The 23951-nt window shown below is 52.7% G+C and overlaps 1 protein-coding gene across 8 annotated transcripts in view; it reads left to right on the top strand.

Annotated features, from left to right (window-relative positions):
* Positions 1–23951, top strand: part of Adarb1 (adenosine deaminase RNA specific B1) — a 102854-nt gene that overhangs the window by 18751 nt on the left and 60152 nt on the right. The window contains exons 2-4 of one of the 8 annotated variants that reach the window (XM_063224644.1): positions 579–664; positions 22220–22294; positions 22839–23829. The exons of 1 other annotated variant lie outside the window; for it this stretch is intronic. Coding sequence is in view for 6 of the 7 variants with exons in the window: in XM_063224643.1 (XP_063080713.1) it covers positions 13643–13742; positions 22220–22294 (175 nt within the window). In the remaining variant the exon portion in view is untranslated. Of the gene's footprint in view, positions 1–578; positions 665–13526; positions 13743–22219; positions 22295–22384; positions 22431–22838; positions 23830–23951 lie in introns of those variants that run through there. 6 more of the 8 variants (XM_063224639.1, XM_063224643.1, XM_063224637.1 and 3 more) reach the window with 6 other exon arrangements.

Raw genomic sequence — 23951 nt, forward strand, 5'->3', positions numbered from 1 at the left:
ATGGCAGGTTTTATGAAGGGCCCACTCTGTGCCTAGCTGCATTGCTTGCTGAGTTTAAAGACCTTTACAGTCATTTGCGGAACCCTGTGTCCAGTGTGAGTTGAGGTGTGTCCCATCACTGTGTCCTCTGCGAGGTGCCTGGTGTGCCCTGGGGAATCTTGGGGTCGGGGGAGCCTGGCAGGTGGCTCTCTGCTCTGTGCATCCAACATTGCTCAGAACTGGCCCCACCAGGTAGACACACAGAGCCAGCTTGGGGGCTCTGACACTCTGTGTCTCATCATGAGGAATGTGGGGGTTTGTCAAAAGGACCAGTTAACAAAAGATGAGTTTTCCCAGCAACTCTTAACAAATTTGGGCCCACACTTCACTTTTCCATACTGCCCTTGGAGACATCGGTGGCTTGCTGGGGGCCGTCCTGTGGCAGTGCACAGGAAAGCACGTGTGTGGCTGAAGGTAAAGTAGGTGCATAGTTTATGGGAGTGCTGGAGTAACAGCATATGACTCAGACGTGGGGTTTCCTTATTTGAAATTCTAATAAAAAAGACATTTGGGAGTGTAAACATCTGCCTCTCTTTCAGGACTTGGAAACCTCAGTCATTCAAGCCTGCCCCAGATGGAAGTTCGTTCTCTATGAGCCAAGCCTCTTGCATGAAGAGGCTGGAAGGTAGGGGAGGTGTAGTGGGGTGGGAACTGGCAAGACACATTTGGGGCTGCCCTTGCAGGGACCCAGGCAGGAACCAGGGCACGGAACATGGAGGCCCCACTCTGAGAATCATTGCAAAGGGCCCCTAACATGCTCACGTCCCGGCTGGGTGAAGCACAAGAGCCACAGAAATGTAAAGTTGTGAAAAAGGAGGAGGAGCACTGTCACAGTGGCAGCGAACCCCAGAGCCTGAAGCCAGTCACACAGGGGCCCTGAGGGGGCACTGTGGCCCTGCACTGCCTGGCACTGTATCTGCTGGCTGCCACATTAGAAGCTCAGCCCCTGAAGCAGGGTAGAAATAACATAGATAATAAAAGGGTCCCCCAAGGTAGCAGAAGTTCAAAATTAATATGCAAACACCAGTAATAATTTTCATACACCAAAAAAAAAAAACAAACCCATTAAGAGGACATTACAGATGAAAGAAGCCCATTAAGAATAGCAGCAGTAGAGACAGAGTACTTGGGGATGCACATAGTAAGATCTGCTTAAGCCCTAAATGGGAGAAGTACTAGAGGAGACCCAGGAGTGGCCTCGGCTTGGTCTGCATGTCTCCACGGCATTCACACGTCCCTGCTAAGTTTGTGTAGAAATGTAACGCGACGCTGGGAAAGCATGAAAGCAACAAGAGCCAGTTGTTTTAGTGTGCTGGTCATATTGATCCTAAAACTGAAATAGAAAACCAAACAAGTGTGAATACAGAGAAAACTTGGAAAGGAAAGTGCTTTGGAGAGGGGAGCAGCCCTCCTAGATGTCATGATACAGCATGGGCCCTGTGGAAAATGGTACCATGTGACAGTGTCAGGTCAGCGAGGGCAGTGAAGATTGTGTCGGTAAACCCTGGCATACACCAGGGCAAGCCAGCCTAATAGCACTCTTTGGAAGTTTGGGATCACTTGGAACCTAAGCAAAAATCTGGAGTGTAATGACGGTGACATCAGTTTCCTGGGGTCATATGTAATACATGCTGCTGGCTCGTCAGCACTGTAGATTTAGACCTTGCACCAGTACCAGAACAAGCGCTGGGTAGAATGGTGCATGGAAGAAAGTGCAACTGTGCTAGTGTTAGAACTGTGGTGCAGAAGAAAAACTTTAAAAAAAATATAACTCAGAGTCCGGGATCAGCAATAGAGGAGTGAATTTGACTGCATTTAAAAATGCTCCAGGAAAACTTTTCCTTTCCTCCATCCAGCTTTGGCCTCGTCTGTAGACCTGAGCTTGCTAACCTGAGCAGTTTCTCTGGTTACCAGTGTGTGGTGCTCTGCTGGTCATGGATCTCATAACTAGCCTGTCAGGAAGGCGTATGAGACTAGCACAGGTGGAACCAAAGAAGGGAGCACTGGTCCAGCTGCTCTGGCCGGGGTCTGCAGAGCTTGATGGGGGGATGCCGCCCAAGTCCTGCTCTGTTTGCAGGTGCATGCCCGGAAGCAGAGGTAACAGCTGGGGAGCAGGCCAGGCCTGGTGTGTGAGTGCTGGTGCACAGGCTGCATTGCTCCCTCTGCTGTATCCCCTGTGCACCTATGCACCCTTGTATCTGGGGACACTGCTAGTTTTTCATGGATTCTTGCTTATTGTGTCATATACAGCTTCCTATTTTGTAAGCTGCTTTTCTGTTACCTGAATTTTTAACGGATCTGTGGTGTTCCCCTCTATGTATCCACTGGAGGTAGCCTTTGTACACATTGGTACTGCCCTGATGCTGGCTCAGGAGAGACGGTGCAACCCCCAGTGTCTCCAGAATGAGTGGCGTTGCCCCGCGATGCACCTTGCTCCCTTTTGGCTCCCTGTGAGCCGTATTTGAGGAGCCTCTCCATGCGCTGTGCTTGTGGCTAGTGGAGGCCACTTTACACTGGCTCACAGCAGCAGCAACATTGGTGTTTACTGCCGTCTTTGCCTTCATCATCCTGCAGCAGGCGGCTCTGTGTCCACGCTGTTTGTCCACTGTGACTGCAGCTGCATGGGGAGGGAACCGCCTCTCCTGTGTTGCTGACGTCTTGTGGAAAGCTGGAAGTTGCTGACCGGCCATTCCTGGGGTGAGCGTGTGGTGTCTATGACCTTGCTCTAAAAATGCAGACCTCATTTGTCTTTAGCTGTCGCCTTCTGCTCCATGAGCTTGTACGGGACAAAAGAGGCTTGGAATAGTTGCTTTGTGCTGCTTCCCCTTACTCCATGCGTGTCCCTGCTGAGGAGGGCGTGTGGGGTCCTCTCTCCCTTACGCTGCTCCTTCCCGCTGAGCTGGTGAGGGCCCCGGGGGCGGTGTGGAGCTGGGGTGTGCACTGAACCCAGGATGGTCCTCTGTTCCAGGCTGTGATTGCTGTTGCCTTGTTTTCTGCCAGCTTGGACACAGCTGCCTCGCTGCCAAGGGGTCTCTGTTTGCAGGCCTGGTGCGAGAGGACCAGTTGGTGACAGTGGCTGGACCAGCAGGGGTTGCTTTGTCGCCTCTTGTTATTTCCTTTTGCCTTTGCAGGAGTGGAACAGGGTGACTGCTGCTGCCAGGCGTCTTTCACTCCTGGGAGAGGAGACTCCTCGAAGTGGCTGTTGGGGGAACAGTGCTGATCATAGGTGCTATCATCCCTTTGGAGGTTCTGGTGCTTGGAGCGCCGGGTATTCTGTGCGTGTCTCGTTGCTGTCAAGTTCCTTTTACTTGTCTACAGCACTGTCACCTGTATTTTTTTTTTAAATTTTTTTTTGTCTTTTCGTTTTTTATCGGTACCAGGGATCGAACTCATGACTGCCTGCTTGCAAGGCAGGCGCTTATGCCGCTGAGCTAAATCCCCAGCCCCTGTGTCACCTGTATTTGAAAGAGTCATAAACTCTATATGTAGCCGTAAAATCACATCCTGGACAGCATGGTGCGGACCAGGCTCTGTGCTGCCCCCTGAAAGCTCTGGGTGCCTCTGCCTACCCTGCTTCAGAGGTCCCCGTTGCCCAGGGTCCTGGGACTCCTCCTCTGCCCCCATCAGAGTAGCTTAGCCCTACCCCACACTCCTCTAGGACCCTGCCTGCCTCTTAAGTTCTTTGATCTTTGTCAGCCTTGGCTGGAATCAGCCATGTGTGAGCTCTGGGGTAGGAAGAGCAGGCGAGGAACTGCTTGGGCTCACTGTGTCTTCCAAAGCGCCGGCCAGGGCTATTTTGCCCTTTGCCTGGACTCCCGACCCTTTAGAAAAAGTGCCCTGCATTTCTGAGTTTCTTTCACAAGATCTTTTCTTATGTCTCACTCTGGGACAACTTGCTGGTTGCTCGTGGCCGTGTTGGTGTGGGGAAAAGTAGCTGCCTGACAGCTCTCAGTTTTGGGTACATCAGCCTCATGCAGTCAGACTGCAGATGCAGCAGAGGTCCCCTGAGACCTCACATCTCCTGGAGCCATGGTGGCATGTGTGACTGGCCTGTGTGCATGTGCAGGGTGAGCCCTTGCTGTAGTCTCAGGCGGGGCACAGTGGGTGCCTGGCTGTGACGCAGAGCTGGGGCCGGCACACATGTTTGCAAAAGTGTATTTTGCATTGTGGTTTTGGAGCACTTCCCTCCCTTTTGGGAAGGCAGAGTCCTGTGGAGATAGGGTACACTTAGTGGTCCCAGCCTGGTCCCCTATGCTCTGCAGTGTCTCTTCAGCTTGATTGGTTTCATGCAGTTTTTACCATATTGGCCCGAGGAGCAGCGGGCTGCGTTCTGTGTGTGTACCGTGCAGCTTGGCAGTGGTGCGTGGCTGAGGACAGCGAGGAGCTCACCAATCCATGGGTGAGCAATGGGGTTAGCATGAAGCCTTGCACCTGCGCTGTGGGCACCAGGGCCTGCTCTGCCGGAGAGCTCTCCTGACCCGTTGACGCTGCAGCAATCCCAGCCATTCCAAGACACGCGCTGTAAGCAAAGTCAGAGACTCTGGTTCCCAGGGTGCACTGTGTACCACCTGCATTGCTTCCAGCTCCCCCTCCAGTCAGCGTTGTCATTTGTGCTCAGGTGTGCAGTTAACAAACACAGGCTCCAGCTCTTAGTTATTTGTGTTGTATTTTTAGGGTTGTGTGAATGAGGTTAAAATATTTTTAGTCTCTTTTTCATCTATCATTAATCTTTCTGGCTTTTCCTACGAGTTTAATCTAAAAATTTTCCTACAAGGAAAGCTACATTTATACCACTATGATGATGTAAATATACTTTACCATGAATCCAAGTATGCAGAATGCAGTTCTGGACTACGAAGCCCTCCAGGCTGAGGGGAATGTTCACAGGGAAACTCAGTGTCTGCTCAGGTTTCCACACTGCTTCTGGCTGCGTCTGTTGCCATGGTTTCCTGGTCTCACGACATGTTTCTGGGCTCTATTTCTATTAAGCTGAGCACCTCCTGGATCAGTTCCTCCAAGCCGTGGCCTGCAGGCCACTGGGGTCTGCACAGTGTTCAGACAGGTAATGCCCTCTCCTACACTTGATCCATGCCGGCCAGGTCTGGAATTCTAGGTTCCTTTCATTTTCCCTTTAACTGGGAGAATCTGCTGTTCCTCCCAGAGTTGGTGCTGCAGATGAGAAGGGGGTATCAGCTTGATCCTTGTGTGTGGGTGAGCTGCTCCTCCCCCAGAAACCCCTGCTGTCCTCTGGTGCTGACGTTGGGTTTCTCCTTGGTCCGTGCCTGGACCTGCATCCTGTCTAGACCCAGATGCCCATTTGGACAGCATCCCTGGCCTGTGGCCGGCACCTTCCTGTGAGAATGCCTTCTCCTAAGCAGTCTGGTCACCCTGGTCCCATCTGGTCCAAGTTTTCCAGCTTGTGGGCTGACCCTTTTGTGACTTCCAGCACTGGTATGGTTCACTGATTGCTACAGACGTCTGGTCACTACCTTTGTCACTACCTGGAATCAGAGCCTCTGGGTGGGTCCTGGAGAATGAGGGCTCCAGACCTTGAAGCCCTTGCACGGTGGTCGTGCACTTTCTATGGAAACATCACCCAACACCCCACAGGATGGGGGAGACACGAAGCCGGCCTGCCCTGTGGCTCTGTGTAGATCTGTTCTGAAGCATGGCGTGCTGGTGAGCGTCTTTCTCTGTTATGTAAGAGTGCTCCAGAGAGTTAAAGATAGCTGGGCCTTCATCCTTCTTCCATCCATGGCTGCAGCTTTATGTTCCTGTGCTCTTGGTCAGCAGGTTTGCCCTGAGATGTGGTGTCCACGCCTCTGTAGGAGGGAAACGCCCTGCTTCTGGGTCATGCAGCGGGGTGGGACAGTGCAAGAATTGGGGCTCAGGAGACCACCGACTTCATGCAGAAACAGACATACAGGCCCAATGCTCCTGCCCCATGTGGCTCCACTGGACCAGGCTGGCTGTGTGCACAGGGACATCAGCTCCCAGGCAGGTGGCAGGGCCTGTGAGGAAGCTTGTGTCGCCCTTGGAGGCCTCCTGCTTTGGAGCAGTCGGGACATGAGTCTTCCGCGCCCCCACCTCCCCTCAGCTTTCCCCCTTGTCCAAGCACCGTCCCCTCTCGGTACCTGTCCTTTGGCCTCCTGTCCTCACCCTGTACACATGTTGCGCCCCACTGCTCCTAGTCTGCGATCTGCAGCAGGGCAAGCTGGCATTGTGGCCAGGGAGCCGTCCTCAGTGAGCCTTAGTTGCGGCTGCTCCTACATGGCTGGCCTGTTCATGGCCAGGCCGTCACGCAGGCCATATGTCCCCAGCACCTGTGCTTGTTTCCGGCACACTCTTCTGTGAGGCTCCTGTGGCACCAGAGAGCACACGTGTGATGGAGCAGCTGAGTCACAGCTCTGTGCCCCTGCTGGTGAAGATGACATGGACACTGACCCTTCACAGTGTCCTTCTGGCCTCTCCCACCCTGCATCCAGAGCCACGAGGCCTGTTTTGCCTCCCTGCCCCATGCAGCTGGCCTGTCTGGGTATGGCCTCGGGGCAGCTCCCCTACAGAGTTCCTGGCTGGTCATACCGCTGCCCCTTGCCTGTCCTGCCGGGATGCTGGGTGGCACTTTCTGGAGAGTTTGGGTGCTGACTTGACTCTCCTGGGTCTGTAGTGTCATTTTGCTTTCTTCCTGAGTAAATCTGGAGTATCTATTTCTTAGAATTCGTTCATTCTACCTAAGTTCCCAAAGGTTTGGGAATGAAATCTTGCTATGTTTTTAGTGCTATCAGAATTTGGAGTGATGATTATTTTGGGACTTTTGCTGCCTAACAGCCAATTCCCCAGCATGATAGGAGCCACCACAGTGTCATGACACTCTAGACCTGCAGGTTGGAGCTGCTGTGCTGCCGGCCAGGACCTCTGCGGCTGGCGTCTGGCCTGGAGGCGGCTGTGTGTGGGGCTTGAGATTGGTGGTTTGCTGGCTCCTCAGCCTTCTCCACACCCTCAGTAATGTGGATATCATTCTCGCCGTGTCACCTGCCACATTTGGCTCAGGATTTTTGCAGTACCCAAGGGAAGTGGGAGCCCAGCTCATCTCTGCCACATCTGCCTGGGAATGGCAGCTGGGTCCCCTGGTTGGGAAGACTGTTCCCTGTCAGAACCCCACCACCTGGTCTGTCCCAGGCACCAAGGGGCTGGAATTCCCACCAGAGAGGCCATGTCCCTGCCTCCTCACAGTCGCGTGGCCGTGCAGTCCTGGCACCTCGACTCTTTCTCTTGCCATGTCTCTCACTCTGTGTATGCAGTTGGGTTTGATGGTGTTCACGGTATTTCTGCAGTGGTGAACGATATAAGTGTCCTATCACTGGGTCTTCTTGGTACAGAGTGATGTCCCCCACCTGGGCATGGGGCACCCGAGGCTGCAAGGGAAGCCACGCATGGCAGGGACACTGAGCCACGCCGTCTTTCTCTCCTGAGCCAAGACCTCATCCCCACCCCAGGAGCTGTGCCCTGGGATCACAGAGGTGAGGCAGGCGCATCTTCAGGAAACACAGCCTGTGGCAGCCCAGCAGACCCTGATGAAGGCCTGTGCTGCCCTGACCTGTGTCTCACGGTGCTGTGTCTGGCACATGGCACATGGGGCTTCTTCCTCTGGCCAGTTGCTGTCTGTACCCCTCAGTCGCCTGCCCACCCTCAGGCCGAACTGGGCATCTCTGGCTGTCACCCTGGTAGGAACGAAAGGGAGTTATTGAGAGCTGCTGCCATCAGTCCCCTGTCTCTGAGTGGTCACGGGAGATGTTGGTATGTGCCATGTCGTGTCACATGGGCCAGTACCTGTGCTGAGGGACACAGACAGGGAGGACAGAGGTGTGGCCGAGCAGTGAGGGGAGCCGTGGCCTGGCCTGACTGCAGCAGCCGGGTTTCAGATTCCCAGGGAGTTTCTCCTGGACGTGGACAGGTGTCGAGAGCCGGAAGTCGTATGAGGGGCACTGTGAGGTTGGGTTCCCACAGGGCAGCACTATCCACGTGGGACCCTCAGGTGTCGCTGAGAGAGACGCATGGGGACAGGTGAGGCACGCAGGCATCCATGAGCCCCATGGGTCACCATCTGCCCACCTCTGGCCTCTGGCTTCAGTTTGTCTGGGAAAGGAGCTGCCTGCGCTTCTGTGCCTGGAGTGCTGCACAGTGGGAGCAGCCGGTGAGGCCCTCAGAGGAGGTTTCGTACTCTACCTGGTGCTGTTCCTGCTGTCTTCGTTGGGGGCACCAGGGAAAGGGAGGGCAGTGGCAGGCAACTCCCCCATGTGACTGAGCAGGGGGTGCGTTCTGTTTCTGGCTGTGGCCCTGCTCAGCACCCAGAGTTCTGATACCCAGAGTTTATCAGGAGACAGTGAGCATAGAATCCCAGTTCCGAGGGAGTCCGCAGACACAGGGTTTCATGTTGCTATGCAGAGTGCAATTTACTGCTGCCTATTTTTAACAGGCCGTGAAAGTAAAGCGCCCCATTAATTACGCTGTGTATGCGAAGATGGAGTATTTTTATATAATGTAAGCACTCACTAGAGGAATGCATTATTTATAGTCCTTTGCACAATAAATCATGCTTAAAGACACAGAAAAAAAGGGCCATCGGCAGACGTTCTCTGGCCCGTGCTGGAAGGCCGCTGAGGCTGCGGGCTGAGCTCTGCGGGGCTTGAGCCCATCTCCTCCTGCGAGCCAGGTGGGTGAAAGCTTTGGTTGGGAAATTGTGTTTCTTTTCTTGTATACAGTGAGAGCTAATTTGGCAGCAGATACTTTGGTGTGTTATTTTATTCCCTGTCCAGGGTCATTTGAAGTAAAAAATAAAATGTGGGCTTTATTGCTAAATCCTGTATTTGGGGTGTGGTCCTCATGCGCCGTGGCCCCATTGATTTCTTGCTTGGTCCGTGGAGAAGACAGGTATTATGTCTGGGATTCTCCTTGGAGGCGGGGACACCCTGCGGTCACCCTGCCATATGGGCTGCAGTTAGCTAACTGCAAATGACGAGAAGGAAACTTTGCTGCCTGTGGGAGTTTGGAAGCTTTTTCTGGGCGTTTCCCATCGCTGCTGCGTGCCAAGTGTTCTGTGACAGACACTTCACTCCTTTTTATTTTAAAAGGAGCTCATGGAAGGCGCCACCTTACGCAATGCACTGTGTAACTTAGAAAGCACCATCGGACCCACGTGGGAGTGCAGAGGTGTGAACACACAGATGAGTGTGCATGGCCCTGCTGGGCTGGGCAGGGCCATGGTGACAGACAGCGCCCTCAAGGCAGTGAGGCCCAGTGGCACTGGTGGCTGGGGCTAAAGTGGGTGCAGTCTCCCTGGGCTTCCCTGGGCCTCATATTTTCAGAAGATAGAGCCGAGGCAGAGCCGTGGAGGAGCCACTGCATACCGGGCCAGCCTTGCTCCTGCTGCTATACCGGGAGGGCTGTGTTCCCTAGGCCCAGGCCTCCTCCCAGCCTCCCTGCCACCTCCTGCTCTGTGCAGTAGTTGGGGCTTGGGCTTTTCAGGCAGATGTGTGAGGCTGCTGCATCTCAGGGGGCACTGTGGGGAGCTCTGTGCTAGGCAGCAGGAGGGAGGCTGTTATTCGAGCCCACACAGCAGTGATGTCAATTCTCGGGGGTCCCAGTGTCCAGGTGAGGACCTTGAATCCTGTCTCGCTTGTGTAGATGTAGGCGCACACATGGCCTTGTCTCCACTTCCTGGCAGGCAGCCCAAGGCCTTGGCACCTTCCAGTTGACGAGTGCCATATTTGCTGTAGGTCACCTGTCTCCAGGTAGGGGCTGCTCATTGGGAGACTGAGGCAGTCGGGTGGGGATCTCAACTCCTTCGTACTGTGGGGAGAGGACCTTGGAGGGCAGCTGACTTCGCGTAGCCAGCAGGCTAATCCCTCACACCTAGTCACGAGATGGGTTTGGGCTGTGGGCATGGCCCATGCACAGCATTTCTGGGAACACAGATGAGACTCCTGCTAGGGGGTTGAGGGCACACATCTCCAGGCCCCCACATTCCTCAGGGCTGCCCACTCTATCCCACAGCCTCGGCCTGGTCTTGGGGGCTGCCCATCACACTACCAGACTTGAGCTGGGGGTTGGAGTCCCTGGGGCCTTGGTCATGGGGGTTGGAGCATTTCAGCTGGGGCTGTAATGGAGTCTCCAGGGAGACAGGGGAGGCTGGGGGACCAGTGTGGGCCGGCCAGCTGAGACTGGTGCCCTCCTGCTGGCTCAGCATTGCTTCTCCCACCTCCCGCTGTCTCTGCTGCAGGCCCAGCCAGCTGTACTGTGCACGGCAGGGCAGGTTACTGCATGCCCAGTGGCTCATCATACTGCCAGTTCATGGTGGCTTTAGGCTGTGACAGTGGCAATGGGGCTGTGAGGTTGCAGGAGCTGCCAGGGTTTAGAGTCCTCTGTTCTGGTTTGTAGTAGATACAGCAGATTGCACTCTTGGCCTGACCCTGGGGCTGGAGTTGCCCATGGAGATAGCCTGGGCAGGTGCTGTGCTGTGGCCTCTGGAGCTGTATGGCCAGGTGCCCCCACCACCTGTCTCCCCGAGGCGGAGTTTGGTGAGTCCCTGTTGGTCTGGCTGGTGTGTGTGCTCTGGGGTTGGCACATTCTTCATTCTCAGGTGCTCATGTTCTCTCTTTCTCCTCCAGTACCCTCTCTCCTGAGATTTTGTGTTTCTCAGCTAGATCACAGGAATCAGTCTGCTTGTAGCCCCCGTCTTGTGAGTGCAGCCTGGCACCCAGGGGCGGACGTGGCTACTGCCACCCCTCCCTAGCTCAGCTGCTGCCTGTGCCCAGCCCTGCCTTGTGCAGGTGTCCTGATCACCCTGACCACTGAGCCTCCTCCCATGGTGGTGGGCTGGCTGCGGACTCACACAGCCTCCTGTGGGCAGCAGATGGCGCTCTAGGACCACGTCATGGCCTCCCTGCAGCTCTGACTCCTTGGGACCAGCTCTGCTTTCCTGGCTGCAGTGTGACTGTAGAAGGGAACCTGTGGGCCCGGTGTGCGGTCTTTAGGGCTCATTGAGTCTGTAGCGTGAGCAACATTGGCTCAGTGTATCCGTGAGATGTGGGCCCAGCAAGGCTTCTGTCAGACCAGGAACACCCTGTTTCTGTTACCGTCTGCCACTTGGCAGTTGTCCCTTGGCCCATGTGGTTTGGGGGTGGCGTTGTTTTATGGTTCTGCTTCAAGTGAGTATTTCAGCCAGGTAATTAGTCAAAGACAAAAAACTCCTCTTTGACATCTACTGTCCAGTACCCAGTCTGTGGTCAGGCACTAGCTACAGGACACAGTGGCCAGAGCTTGGGAAACGCATTGTTCCTTGATGAGTGGGCATGGTAGAGCCTGAGATGGGGGCCCTCAAGGGGTGCCGGCAGTGCCCCCTGTACTCCTCCCTGTCATCACTCTGTGCCACCCACTGTCGCAGCCTGGCTTCGCTGTTTCTGGGACCTGTGCTATGGGGACCCTGGTGCCTTAGACCTGGGCAGACTGCCATGTTTGCTGGGCCAGCAGGAGAGCCTGGGGCCCACGGTAATCTCATCCCCTGCCCATCTGTGGCACCAGTGCCTGTTATAAGTGAAACAGTGGCAGAGCACTGAGGCCACCAGCTGACCCAGGCATCTCCTCGTCTCAGCTGTGTGTCTTCCTGCCATGTCAGTGATGTCCACACAAGCACTTTGAGGAGTCGGGAGGTGACAGTACACCTGAAGCCCAGCTCCTGGGAGGTAGGGTGGGCCCTGACCAGGGCACCCTGCAGACTGATGCTTTGCAGCCATGACCCAGTGTGCAGGTTGTAGACTGCACAACTCCACCCCAAAGGTATGGCTTGCATGGCACCTGTTGTGCCACAGGGTGGTGCCATCACACAGGCCTTTGCTTCCCCCTTTGCCTTGAGACACCTGCCCACGAAGGTGACAGGCCTGCTTCTTACTTTCTGAAGACCCTCAGGCAGCGACACAGCCCTGGTGCAGGGAGATGCCACTCACCGAGGCTAGGTGAAGAAAGGTGGGCCATGCCCACCCTGCAGGGCTGCAGCTCCTGCCCAGCCCTGAGGTTGAGGTCACTGACTAACGGGCAGGTGAGTGACCGGCTCCCTGAGAGGCTTGGGCTGCGGACACTGAGCTTCATGTTTGCTTTTCATTAGAGGAAAAGGTGCTTAGGAGTTTATTCTGAGTTAATATCCTAGGAACATTAAATTTTAGAGTCCTTACTCAGAGGACACAGATAAAAATAAAGTTAATTAGCAGAAGTGTCCGATACTAAGTGGTATGTGACTGTAGGTGACTTCCTCTCGGCTTATGCAATTATGACTCCGAGGATTGCTGCAGATGAAGACGAGCGTGTGCCTAAGGGTGGGAAGGAGCCCTGGGACACGTTTTCAGGTGTAAACTGCCAGTGTGATGTTCTCGGCCATGTCCACACAGCAGATCTGAGCTTCCTGCTGCACCAGTGTCTTTCTCTTAAATAATCCCAGAGGTCAAAGGAAGAAGTGTGGGAAAAGGATGTTGCCTCCACTCTGGTGTTGTGTGTAGAGTGGCTCCACGTGCCCTTGCAGTGATCCCTGGGCAGGACACGGGGCTTGCTGGACCAGGCAACCGTGGCATGGGGGCCCCTGGCTCTCACCTGCCTTCCTCCCTGCACTTGCTATTCTCACGCCCTGCGGCTGATGTGCTGGCTGCTCAGGTGCTGGCCTGAGCTGTGGGACATGAGGCTGTGGACTGCACTGTACTGGCACCAAAGGGTCAATCCTGAGCCCAGGGGCACCGTGGACTGCGTGGTATGTGTGTGCACCTGTGGGCCTTGGTATGTGGTCTGCACCTGCAAGTGTGTGTGGTACTTGTGTGTGCTGTGTGCATGTGCACATGGTGTGTGCAGTGTGTTGTGCGTGTGTGCTGGCCCTGATGGTCCTGGAACCACCACATGTGTCATTCTTCCAGCTTGGGTGGCCAGAAGGCTGGCACCTGCCCCGCCTGTGAGTGCTTGCACTGCGCCCCTGCTCTGCAGTCACAAGGGGGTGGCTTGGCCCGGGCCCCAGCCTGTGTGACTAAGTGTGGGAAGTGGCCGCAGGTCCTGGTGGGGCAGCTCCTCTGGGGACAGCGTCTCTCAGCTGCTGCTTTCTTGGAGCTACTCTGCCCCCTGCTCCAGTATTTACCTGGTCTGCTCAGGCTATGTGAGAGCCTCTTCCTTTCCGCACTTCATTTCCTGCGGTGCTTTCTCTTTGTTATTTTAGGATTTCTGCACAGCAGGGCTCTGCTGGCTGCTGGAACTCTGTTCCTAGAAAGGCTCTCAGGACTGCGCACCCTGCTTGCTGTCCTGGAGCAGTGCCTGCATTGGCGGGCTGGGTGTCACATGTCACTCTCTGTTGGTGTGTAAGGACGTTGCTGTGGTGCCCAGTCCCCTCCAGCTCAGTCCTGCTACTTCTGCGGTGTGCCGGATGAGCTGAGATGGAGCAGCCTGCGGCAGGCCACAGCGTCCTATCAGCAGGGGATAGTGCTGCCTGCTGAGCGCTCCGATGTGTGACCTCCGGTGGTAGCCAGGGACACAGCATGAGCCTGGGGCTCTCGGGGACTGGCTGTCTTTCCACCGGATGGCTTCGCTGGGCTCCCGAACTTTGAGCATGGGGGCCTTCCTTTGCGCCGCGGGGCGCCGATATAAGAGGAGGCGCAGGAGACGCTCAGAGAGGAGAGGTAATGACGGGCTTTCATTGGTGCGTGAGGTGCGGGCTAAGGCTGTGACTGGGTCCTGCGACCCCGGGAGCTGCCTCTCAGTCTCCTGGTGTTGTGCAGGAAGGTGATGCTGGGGTGGGTGGGAGGGTGGGGTGTAGGGGGGAATCCGAGGGCAGGTCTGTAAGCACATGTGGAGTTGTGTTGGTGTCAGAAGCTGAGGTGTACTTTGCAAAGATATTTATGCAAGCTTTGTGGTTAGTGGCTGTCAGCCTTGAGACAGATGCTGCAGGAGCGAGGTTTTGGTCTCGCCTCTGTGCCTCAGGAATGGCTTTTCTCTCCCAAATCCCCTCTTTGTGCTGTGGAAACCGAGGCTGACAACCCTGACAAGCGCTTGTCTTTTAAAAGGAGGGCAAATTCTTTATATTCAGCACTGTAGGTTCATTTTAGTCCTCAATTTAAGGCATGAAATCTAAATTCTTTTTGTTAGAGCCCGATTCAGAAGTTACCCCTAACTGGCCAGTGTACCTGGTTGGATTCTGGAGGTGAAGTGTCCTATAAAAGCCCTCACAACCATTTTCCTCATGGATGCAGGAGTGTGAACAGAAAGGTCCCTGTGGGATGAGGCTTCCCACAGGGAACTCAGACGCCTGCCCCGCCCCTGCTTCCTGGGGGTCCCCTTAGTGCCACCTCCGAATGGGACAGGGTGTGAGCCTTCCCCACCAGGGCTCTGTGGGATTTCTGTCCCGGGAGGGGGTCAGTGCCTCAGGAAATGAGCCATAGCTGTCCTTGTGGCTTCCTGAAGACAAGAGAGTAGTTTCCAAGTCAACAGTCTTTGTGATGACAAGGTCCCCTGATGGGGCCAGGCCCTAGATGGAGACCCCACGGCCCTGGCTTATGTGCTGCACTTGCTGAGGTAGTGGGACAGAACTGCACCACTGCCTCCACTCTCAGCTCTCCCTGCGGGTGTCCAGGGCAGCTGCTGTGTTCCTGCTGAGGGACTAGGGAAACCCAGGGGAAACTTAGGAAGCATTGGCCAGACACCCTGGATCTAGGATCACCATGCTTTTCCACAGGCACCAAGGTCAGGGAACCAGGGCAGTGCCAGCCTCACGGACCTGGCTCTTTCCTTTGCTCCCTGTAGTCCTAGCTGCTGGCATCCAAGCCCTGTCCTGTAGCACCACTGGGCCACATCCGCCCAGCAACACAAAGAGGCGGACGAGCTGGGGGTGGCAATCAGGCTTGCAGCCTAGTTGACCAGCCCACTGTGCTCTGTGCATAGGTGCTCAGGAGCAGAGTGACTCGGGGCAGAGCTCACCCTTCACCCTTCGGGGCAGGCACTGTCAGGAAGATGCCTTAAGGAGGAACGGGGGCCATGGAGACCAGCAGTCCCATTCATACCAGACTGGCTACAGCAGGGGTGTAGTCCTTGCACTCTGTCTCACTCCAGTGTCCTGGGACACTGTCTCCCCAGGCAAGCCACAGACCTGTCACCAGCACTGCACCCAGCAGTGGATGCTTGTACCTGGCCGCTGGGATCAGTTGTCCCCTCAACAACCCCGCTGGCCAGTCCTTGGGCAGGTGACAGAGGTGAGAAACGCAAAGACCTGCCAGGCTCCCTGCATGTTAGTCTGTCCCAGGCCTGCAGATGAGGGCCCTGACCTTAGTGCTGCATCTGTGCCGGGTGACAGCTCTCTTACTGTGGCAGGTCCTCAGCACACCTGTGACTCTGAGGTCTTTTGAGAGGGGAGGACTTGGACAGGACAGAATACCTGCAGAGGTGCAGATATGGGCAGCACGGTGGTAGGGAGGGGTCTCGTGCAGGGTCTGGGCTATGGTGGCCTTTAGCCATGCCGCCAGAATAGAGGAGGTGTCACTCTGAGCTGTCAGCCAAGCATTTCTTTTTAATGAAGATTAGAAATTGTGGTTATAAACTTTCATACTGGCATTTATTTATTTATTTGGTACAAAGGCTCAAACTCACGACCTCATGCTTGCCAGGCAGGCACTTATGCTGCTGAGCTAATCCCAGGTCACTTTGAAGCCCTTTGTGGTAGTGTATGTGTGGTTCTGTGGGCAGCAGGTAAAGTCCCCAGGTGAAGTTAAAGTCCCGACACGCTCGGCAACCCGCCAGGCCCCAGCTGCCTCATCGGGCAGCCTCCACTGGACCTGCAGAACGATGCCCACGTCAGCTTGCTGCTGGGTTATAGTAAAGAATCAGCACAATAATTCCCTCCTCAGCACTTCCTCTGTTTAGCTTTTGCGGTTTGTAGCTGTTCAAAATAAGACCCATTTCAGTCATAAAGAACATGTGAGACTTTTCTGGAAACCTATCCTTTCTTAAGGGAAAATCCAATCAAATCCAATAGTAATTGTTACTGATATTAATGAATTTTACCACTTACTAGTTTTTAACCTATGAATTTTTAGCAGCCTTTTGAGATAGCATTTTCCACCAGATCAGTTGAAAATACTCCTTTCTGAGACATCTTTAAGTCAATTGTGTTCTTTGTGTTGTATTTTAGAGTGTGTCCTTTCACTAGGGGGAAAAAGGAGACATAAGAATCTCCAGAAATGTAAAAGGGGGAGGAGAACGGTATCACAGGTAACCATTATGCCCCCACTGACTCAGTCCTGTCTCTGAAATTGAAAGCCTGCCCAGACCTCCCATCCTGCATGAGCCACACGTGTCCTACAGGTCCCAGGCCCTCCTATTTCCTGCCTAGAACCCCCCCCCCGCCCCCACCGCCATCGCATCTCCTTTCAGAGTTTCTCACGTCTGAACCTTTTCCTTGCCCACATAAGCAGCTGGCCTGCTGAGGAAGGAGAGTTGTAACCACAGCTCAAACTGAGTTAAGAGTCCCGCCTGGGCCCAGGCCGTGTCCAAAGGGCTTTGTGCCCTTGCTGCCTGCTGCCTGCACACTGCTTACCTTTTCCTGCGTCAGGGGGCCTTCTGGGAAATGATTCTGAATATTGCTGTCAAATAAAACTTCTCTGTAATTGGCCATACCTGAAATCTTCTTGCATATGCAGTTTCTATGAGGTTTTAAGAAAGGTTCTTTGCAAAATGTCAGATGCGACTCTGGGAAATGCTACCCAGCACTTGCTTTTGCTTTCTTTGTTTGGTAACCTTTGCCACCAGGGTTGGCATTTGCAGTCACCAAGGACTCTGGCGTCTGCCCTGCAAGAGCTTCCAGCCCCATCCATAGTTCACAGGCTCCCACCAGCTCCTGGTGCAGGGAGATTGCTGAGAGACCTTTCCATGTGCTTTGTGGAACCCTAGTGTGGAGGAGCAGGAAAGCAAGGTGAGCTATACAAACCTGTGACCATGTCAGGCTGGGTGCTCACTCCCTCTGCCTGAGCCTGCATCCTTGGCGTTACCACATCTGTTCTTCCAGCTCCCAGATACTTGCGTGCTGTCAGCCTTCCCTGCACACTTGGATGGGTGGGTTACAGACAGAAATTTGCTCGTGTGTGCTGCTGTCTGCTTGTGAATTAAACTTTTGATTCTGAGACTGTGTAGATTCCTTTGTCTTTGTCTCTTTCCTTATTGCGTAGTACCTGACACCCACAATTTTTTTTTGTCTTTTTGAGGCAAGGTCTCACTATGTAGTTCAGGCCTTGAGCTCACTTTGTATCCCTGGCTGGTCTTAAACTTGCAATGATCCTCCTGCCTCAGCCTCCCGAGTGCTGGGATTGCAGGCATGAGCCAACCCACAATTTAAAGGAGCACAAATGTATTATGGTTTATTTCAATCCATGGTCACCTGGCTGCACGGCAGGGCAGCACGGCAAAGGGGCTTGACGGAGGGAAGGTGCTCACATGGCATGGCAGACAGGAAGCAGAGAGAGAACGGAGGAACCTGGGAGACAAACCCTTCTAGGCCATGCCCCCAGTAACCATATCTTCCAACTTCAAGCCAGCTATTGTGGCTGGAATTCATTCACCAGCCAGAAGCCCTGTTATGACTGCTTGAGTCTTATAGAGGACCTCTAAGGCTAAACCATGTCACCATGTGTGTGGAAACCATTCTCATAGGAACACAAGCCACTCCTCCTCTGGAACGAGGACGCTGCAGTGCAGTGGGCATCAATGGTGGTCGCATGTTTGGTTTTTCAGAAACCGCCATACTGCTTTCACCACGACGGTGTTGGTTTCCTTCCCACCCAGGCATGAAGGATGAGTCCCCATGTCCATGCAGCACCTGGGCTGCCCCTGGCCATTCTCATCTGAGAGACATGGCATCTCCTGCACAGCTGGTGATATGCTTACTATCCAGCTGTGTGTCCTTTAGGTGAAATGACTCTTGCTTTCACTCACGTTTTAAATAGATTGTCTGTTTTCCTGTTCTTTTTTGAGAATTTCTTACACATTTTGTGTGTTGAATATGTAGTTTTCATGTCATTTCTCCCAGTCTGTTTCTTTCTCTTATGTGCTTTAATTTTTCTTCAAGTACAGGTTCCCAAAAGACCTTCTGGATTTTAGCAAAATCCATTATGAGTTCTTTTTCATTTCTAATTGGATGGATTTAGATCTTTTCTTCTCTTATTTCTGGTTAAGATTGGTTAAGGGTTTATTTTGTTTATTCTTTTAAAGATAGCTCTTCTATTCACTGATTCTTTGTACTGTTTTTTAGTCTCAATTTCATGATTACCTTGCTAGTATTAGCTTTGGATTTGGATTGTTTGTCTTTTTCCTTTTTATCAGTACCGGGGATCGAACTCACAACTGCCTGCTTGCAAGGCAGGCGCTTATGCTGCTGAGGGATTTGGATTGTTCTTGTTTTAGTACCTTGAGATGCATCATGAAGTTATTTGTGCTTGCTCTGTTTTTCTGATGTGGACATTCACAGCTATAAACTTCCCACTTAGGTCTGCTTTCACTGTGTCCCATAAGTTCCAGTATGTTGTACTGTCATCATTTGACTGTAGCATCTCAGTTCTTCTGTGATTTCAGCTGTGATCCACTGATTATTCAGGAGGGTTGCCTTAGTTTCTGTTCTCGTTGCTGAGACAAAATACCCAACACTTAAAAGAGGGAAGGTTTATTTCAGCTCACAGTTTGTAGAGGTTTCAAGCCACAGTCAGCTGGCTCCAAGTCAGGGTGGCATAGCAGAGGAGAAATAGTAGATGGCAAGTAGGCAGGGAGTGCAAAGCAGCAGGAAGCAAGCAGCTGCAGCAGCAGCAGCAGAAGCTGCTCCCTTCTATCCCTTCCAGGCCACTCACCTTTCAGGTGGTGCCACCACACCCAGGATAGACCTCCCCATTATCCACACTCAGAACTATGCTAGATCAGTTAGTGGACTAATTCAGTAATCACTCACCCTTAATTCCAGCATCACACAACTTAATCCCAGCACCACACATCCAAGATCCGGCACCTCCCACAACTGCCACCCAGGAGCACGTGAGACTTTGGGGAGACATCTAGACACAGCCATAACAAAAGTATTGTTTAATTTCCATGTGTTAGCATAGATTCTGTGTATGGTGGATAAACTAATTTATTATTTTGTCTAGTCGATCTATTTGTGACAGTCGGGTATTGAGGTCCCTTATTATAGTTTATTGGTGTTTATCTCTCTCTCTCCCTCCCCCCCCCTTTTTTTTTTTTTTTGTGGTACCAGGGATCGAACTCACAACCTCGCGCTTACCAGGCAGGCACTTATGCTGCTGAGCTAAATCTTCAGCTCTGTGTCACTTTTTTTTTTTGGAAAATGCCTGTTAGTGTTTAGTTTATGAAATTGGGCATGCCAGCATTTGGTGCCTGCATATTTATAATTGTTATCTCTCACTGTTGAATTGGTCGTGACCTTCTTTGTCTGTTTTGATCAGTCTTGGCTTAAAGTCCACTTTGTCTGAAATTAGGATAGCTACTCCTGCTTTTTCTGGGTCCATGTGGCATGGAATATGGATTTTCATCCTTTGATTTTTAATCTGTGAATTCCTTTTTGAATCAAATGTATTTCTTATATACTGGATATTGTGTTTTGTTTCATGACCCAGTCTGCCAGTCTGTGTCTTTTGATTGGGGAACTGAGACCGTTCGTTTTGAAAGTTATTACGGAGAGGTACTGAGCTGTTGCTGCCGTGGCATTACTGTTCTGTTGCTGATTTTCTTTTCCCTTTTGCTTAGCTGGTCATCTTACCAGACGTAGTGATTCTTTCTGGTTACTGGTTTTAGTGTCTGTTTTTAGGATATCTTTGAGCATTTTTTTGTGGTGCAGTTTGGTGGTCGTGAATTTCTTGAGGCACTCCTTGTCATGGAAATATCTTACTTCTCCATCAAACTCATGGTGATCCATCCTGCCTCAGCCTTCTGAGTGCTATGATTATAGGCATGGGCCACCATGCATGGCTGACATCTGTGATTTTGAATGTGTGGATTTTTTTTTTTTTTTTTTGGCATCAGGACACATCCATGCTCACACTGATAAGCGAAGGCAGTCAGACCCCAGATCCATGCTGAATTCGGCACCAGTCTGTCACTGTGGGAACATAGTGTGGGGAGTCCTGAACGAAGCTGTCCCTAGCTGTTCTGAGTCCAGGTCAAACTGTTAGCATCCCTGGAGTGGCGTCTGGCTCTCTCCAGGGACGTGGTGGGCCTTGGCCTGGAACCCTTTACCAGTCATTGCCTGCCCAAGCACCCACCTGAGACCCAGTCTGCATCTTGTTAACAGGGTCCTTTGTAGAGTGAGAGTTTTATTTTTGATTAAGTCCTATTTTCAATTTTGCTTTTGTAGATTTTGCTTTTGCTGTTGAGTCTAAGAGCTCTGCCTGGCCCTAGATCTTGAAGGTTTCTCCCAGGGTTTGTCTACAAGTTCTGTAGTTCTCCATTTTGCACTTACACCTGTGACCCATTTTGCAGAGATTTGGATGTGTTGTGGGGCCATGCAGAAGGGCCCCTTTGGGTGCTGGTGGCGTCATCACAGGGCTGTCCCCTGCTTCATGCAGGTGGCGGGGCATGGCCTTGTGGGTTGCTTCTGGGTGCCCTGCTTGTCACCTGTTGCCAGTGCCACACTATACTGGTGGTGGGCATGCCAGGAGTGCTGCCTGTTGGACTTAACTCCCCAGATCGCTCAGATGACTCTCGCCTCTTGTTGACATCTGCTGACCTTCTCTCTTCTGCTTTGAGCATGCCCTGGTTCTTGGAATGGTTGGTTGGTGTTTTCTTGGAATTGGAATCTTTTTAACACACTATGAGCCTCAGGGTAGAGCCCAGGCCTTTTCCTGGGCCTCTAGCCACAGTGATGGGGCATGGCCTCGCCGTGCAGGTATGTCTAGCTCCTGCACTTGCTGCCTCCTCTAGGGTACCATGCCAGCAGAGAGAGGCCACTCCTGCCATGTAGCAGGGTCCCCCAGGGCCTGTGTGGTGGTGCGGGGAGGCCTTCGGTGGTAGTGAAACGGCTCTGAACCTGGTAGCATTGCAAGCGCCATCTGGCAGCATCTATACTTGAATTCCTGATGCAGCTTCACACTGGCTCTAGGTCCTTTTGGTGTCCAGCTTGGCTTATAATAGGCTCTCAGAAAACATGTGGAGGAATTAATAAATATAACAGCAATGCTTTTAAAACTATCAGGGAACCTTTCCCAAATAAAGGATCCCACATAGAACCTTATTTAACTTTTAGCAGTACACTTGCTAGAATACAGGGTTATTAGTTACTAACAAGTGGTCATCCTGAAAACTACATATTTTATGTATGTGATATATAAAACAAATGAGATCTGTACGTGTCTTAGTACATTTAATCACCATTTCCCTAAAAGCAATGAATTTTTTTCGACATTTATAACCCTAATTTATTTATGTATTAAGCAATATGTGGTTTTCAGATTTGGGAATCTTTTTCCTCACTTGCAGTTTGATAGGTTTCACACTCATAGATTGTTACTAGAGTCTTGCAGAGTGTATTAGAAATGTTTAGGAAGAGGAAACCCTTCAGTTTGTTAATGATTTGGTCACTGGGGTAATTATTCTTTGAAGATTTCCTCTGGTTCTCCTGCATGACTGGCAAGTGGGGTTAGGTTTTATCCGTGACATGTGTTTAGCCGCCACGGTGAGGTGATCTGGTGTAAGCTGAATTTCAGGGGTGTCAGTTCTTGATATGTGACTTCCCTTTGTAACCCAAAACACGGGTCTGCCCAGAGCCGAGACGAGATGATGGACCTGAGTCTCACCGAGCTATGGTTGGTTGTCGTGATGTGGTCTCTAGGGAGGTCCACCCTGCTGGCCCCGTGCTCCTCATGGCCGCCACACTGGCCTGGGCACAGGCCCCTTGTTGTGACCCTATGTCCTTCCTGTGCTGACCCTGTGTGTCAGGGTCCTCTAGTGACCCAGGCATCCGTCAGGAGATGAGAACCCAGAATGTCCCATCCTGCGTGGCTGACCTGACGTTCTTGTTTCACGACCTTTTTCTTTAACTGGCAGGGATGTTGTGACTATTCCCTGGGACAGACTCGCCTCCTTTCACCGACTCCTGTTTTCTTGCCTCTTTCAGACAGGAACTGTCTCCGCCTGTCAAGAAGCCCCCACAAGTGTCTTGCCATGGATGTAGAAGATGAAGAGAGCATGAGTAAGACCTAGGCCTACCACATAGTCCACATAGCTCGCGTCCTAGTCACGGTGTAGCATTTCGTAGGCGTGGTTAGCGAGACGAATTGGGGAACCGGCTGTTGGCATGGTGTGTTTCTGTAGATTCTGTACAGCAGGTATCAGCATTTACCATGGACGTCCCCCCACAGCGCCCGTCTAGGTTTCCCAGTCCTTGTTGCCGTGGGGCATCTTTGCGTTGGGAAACATCCCCTAAGTGCACATCCCGTGGCTCTGCAAGGTCTCCCATGTCATCGTAGTGAGGCAGCCTGGTCCTTGTGCTAAGTCAAGGATGCCCTTTGAGATGACTCAGATGCCTGTCGCTGGGCAGCAGTCTGTGTAGCTCCCCAAGGTGCCTGGCACTACTGAGCTTGGAGAAGAGGCCTCCTGTGTCCTGGGCCTCTGGAGACCCGCCACGAGTTGGGGCTGTGTGGACCGAGCCCCAGCCCTTTGCAGCCCACCCCAGTCCCAGGGCTGTGGGATGGGAAGCTCAGAGCCTGCACCTCTCGCTTCTGTTTTGCCTTCAGTTCCAGAGGGTGGCGGGTGCCCCAGGAAGGTCAGATGCTCCAGGAAGGGGGACACCTACTGCTGGGAGCTGCCTGGGGGACAGCGTCTCCTCGCTGGCACTGCACGTGACCTGCCTCAAGCTTCCCTCACAAGCCTTCTTCTGGAGTGGTTCCCACGCAGAGCCGGCTCAGTGCTCCTCCCAGGACATGGATGCAGCAATGGCCCTGGAGCGCTGCCACTCCATGGTGCCTGTGGACAGAGCCCTGGCTCGCCATGGTCACTGTGGACTTGCTTGGGGCTGTGGCGGAAGCACCTGCTGCTGACCTTGGCCTCGGGTGGTGTGGACCGCGCTGGCCCAGCTTGAGTTGCTCTGCGCCTGCAGGGCTGTTCCTGCTGCCGTCCGGAACGGCAGCCTTCCTGCTCTTGAGAGACTACAGACCTGGCTATGGGTGTCTGCCAGGCATCTGCCTATCATTTCTAAGAGCAAGAGTGAACTCAGTCCCAGTTCAGAGAACGGGGCTTACGCTGTAAGGTCATGCGCCCCAGGGTCCTTGGAGCCACCCAGGGGCTGCGGAGTGTGTCCCCAGCCCTGGGCCTAGTGACTTAAGCCTATGAAGGCCCTCCTGAAGAATTTTCTGGAAGATGAGCTGCTTGGTGTTGTTCCAAAAGTGAAATGCCAGGCCAATGTTTTCTTTCATTTTGAGAGCAACTAAAAATTTTACCATGGTAAACATACATCTCTCTGAAGGGGATTGCTGAGCAGTGCTGAGAGCCACCTCTGTGTTGGAGGCCTTGAGAGCAGGCCCTCCTTCTCTAATTCTAGCATTTTACTTTCCTTTATAATAGCCTCTTTCACGGAACACGGAACACCAGTGGTCCTTTAGAAGTGCCTAAGAGTTCAGAATCGCTGGACTGTGTCACAGTGTACTTTTCTTCTCATCACAGGACTGTTTGTCAACTTTGACGCTGGTTATCATTATGTTTGAAAAGAAAGGATTGGTTGTTTCAGAGGTTGTAAATACTTGATTAAAATGCATGTTAGAATATGCTTATTATTTGATTTTCCATGCTGGTAATTCTGTGTAGCCATGCAGTGAACGGGAAGTGGTGTCTGATGTGTGATGTTCTTTCTC

This window comes from Cavia porcellus, unplaced genomic scaffold, assembly GCF_034190915.1.
Source record: "Cavia porcellus strain 051 isolate PalLab524CR breed Dunkin Hartley unplaced genomic scaffold, mCavPor4.1 scaffold_15, whole genome shotgun sequence".
In the NCBI taxonomy this organism is placed as follows: domain Eukaryota; kingdom Metazoa; phylum Chordata; class Mammalia; order Rodentia; family Caviidae; genus Cavia; species Cavia porcellus.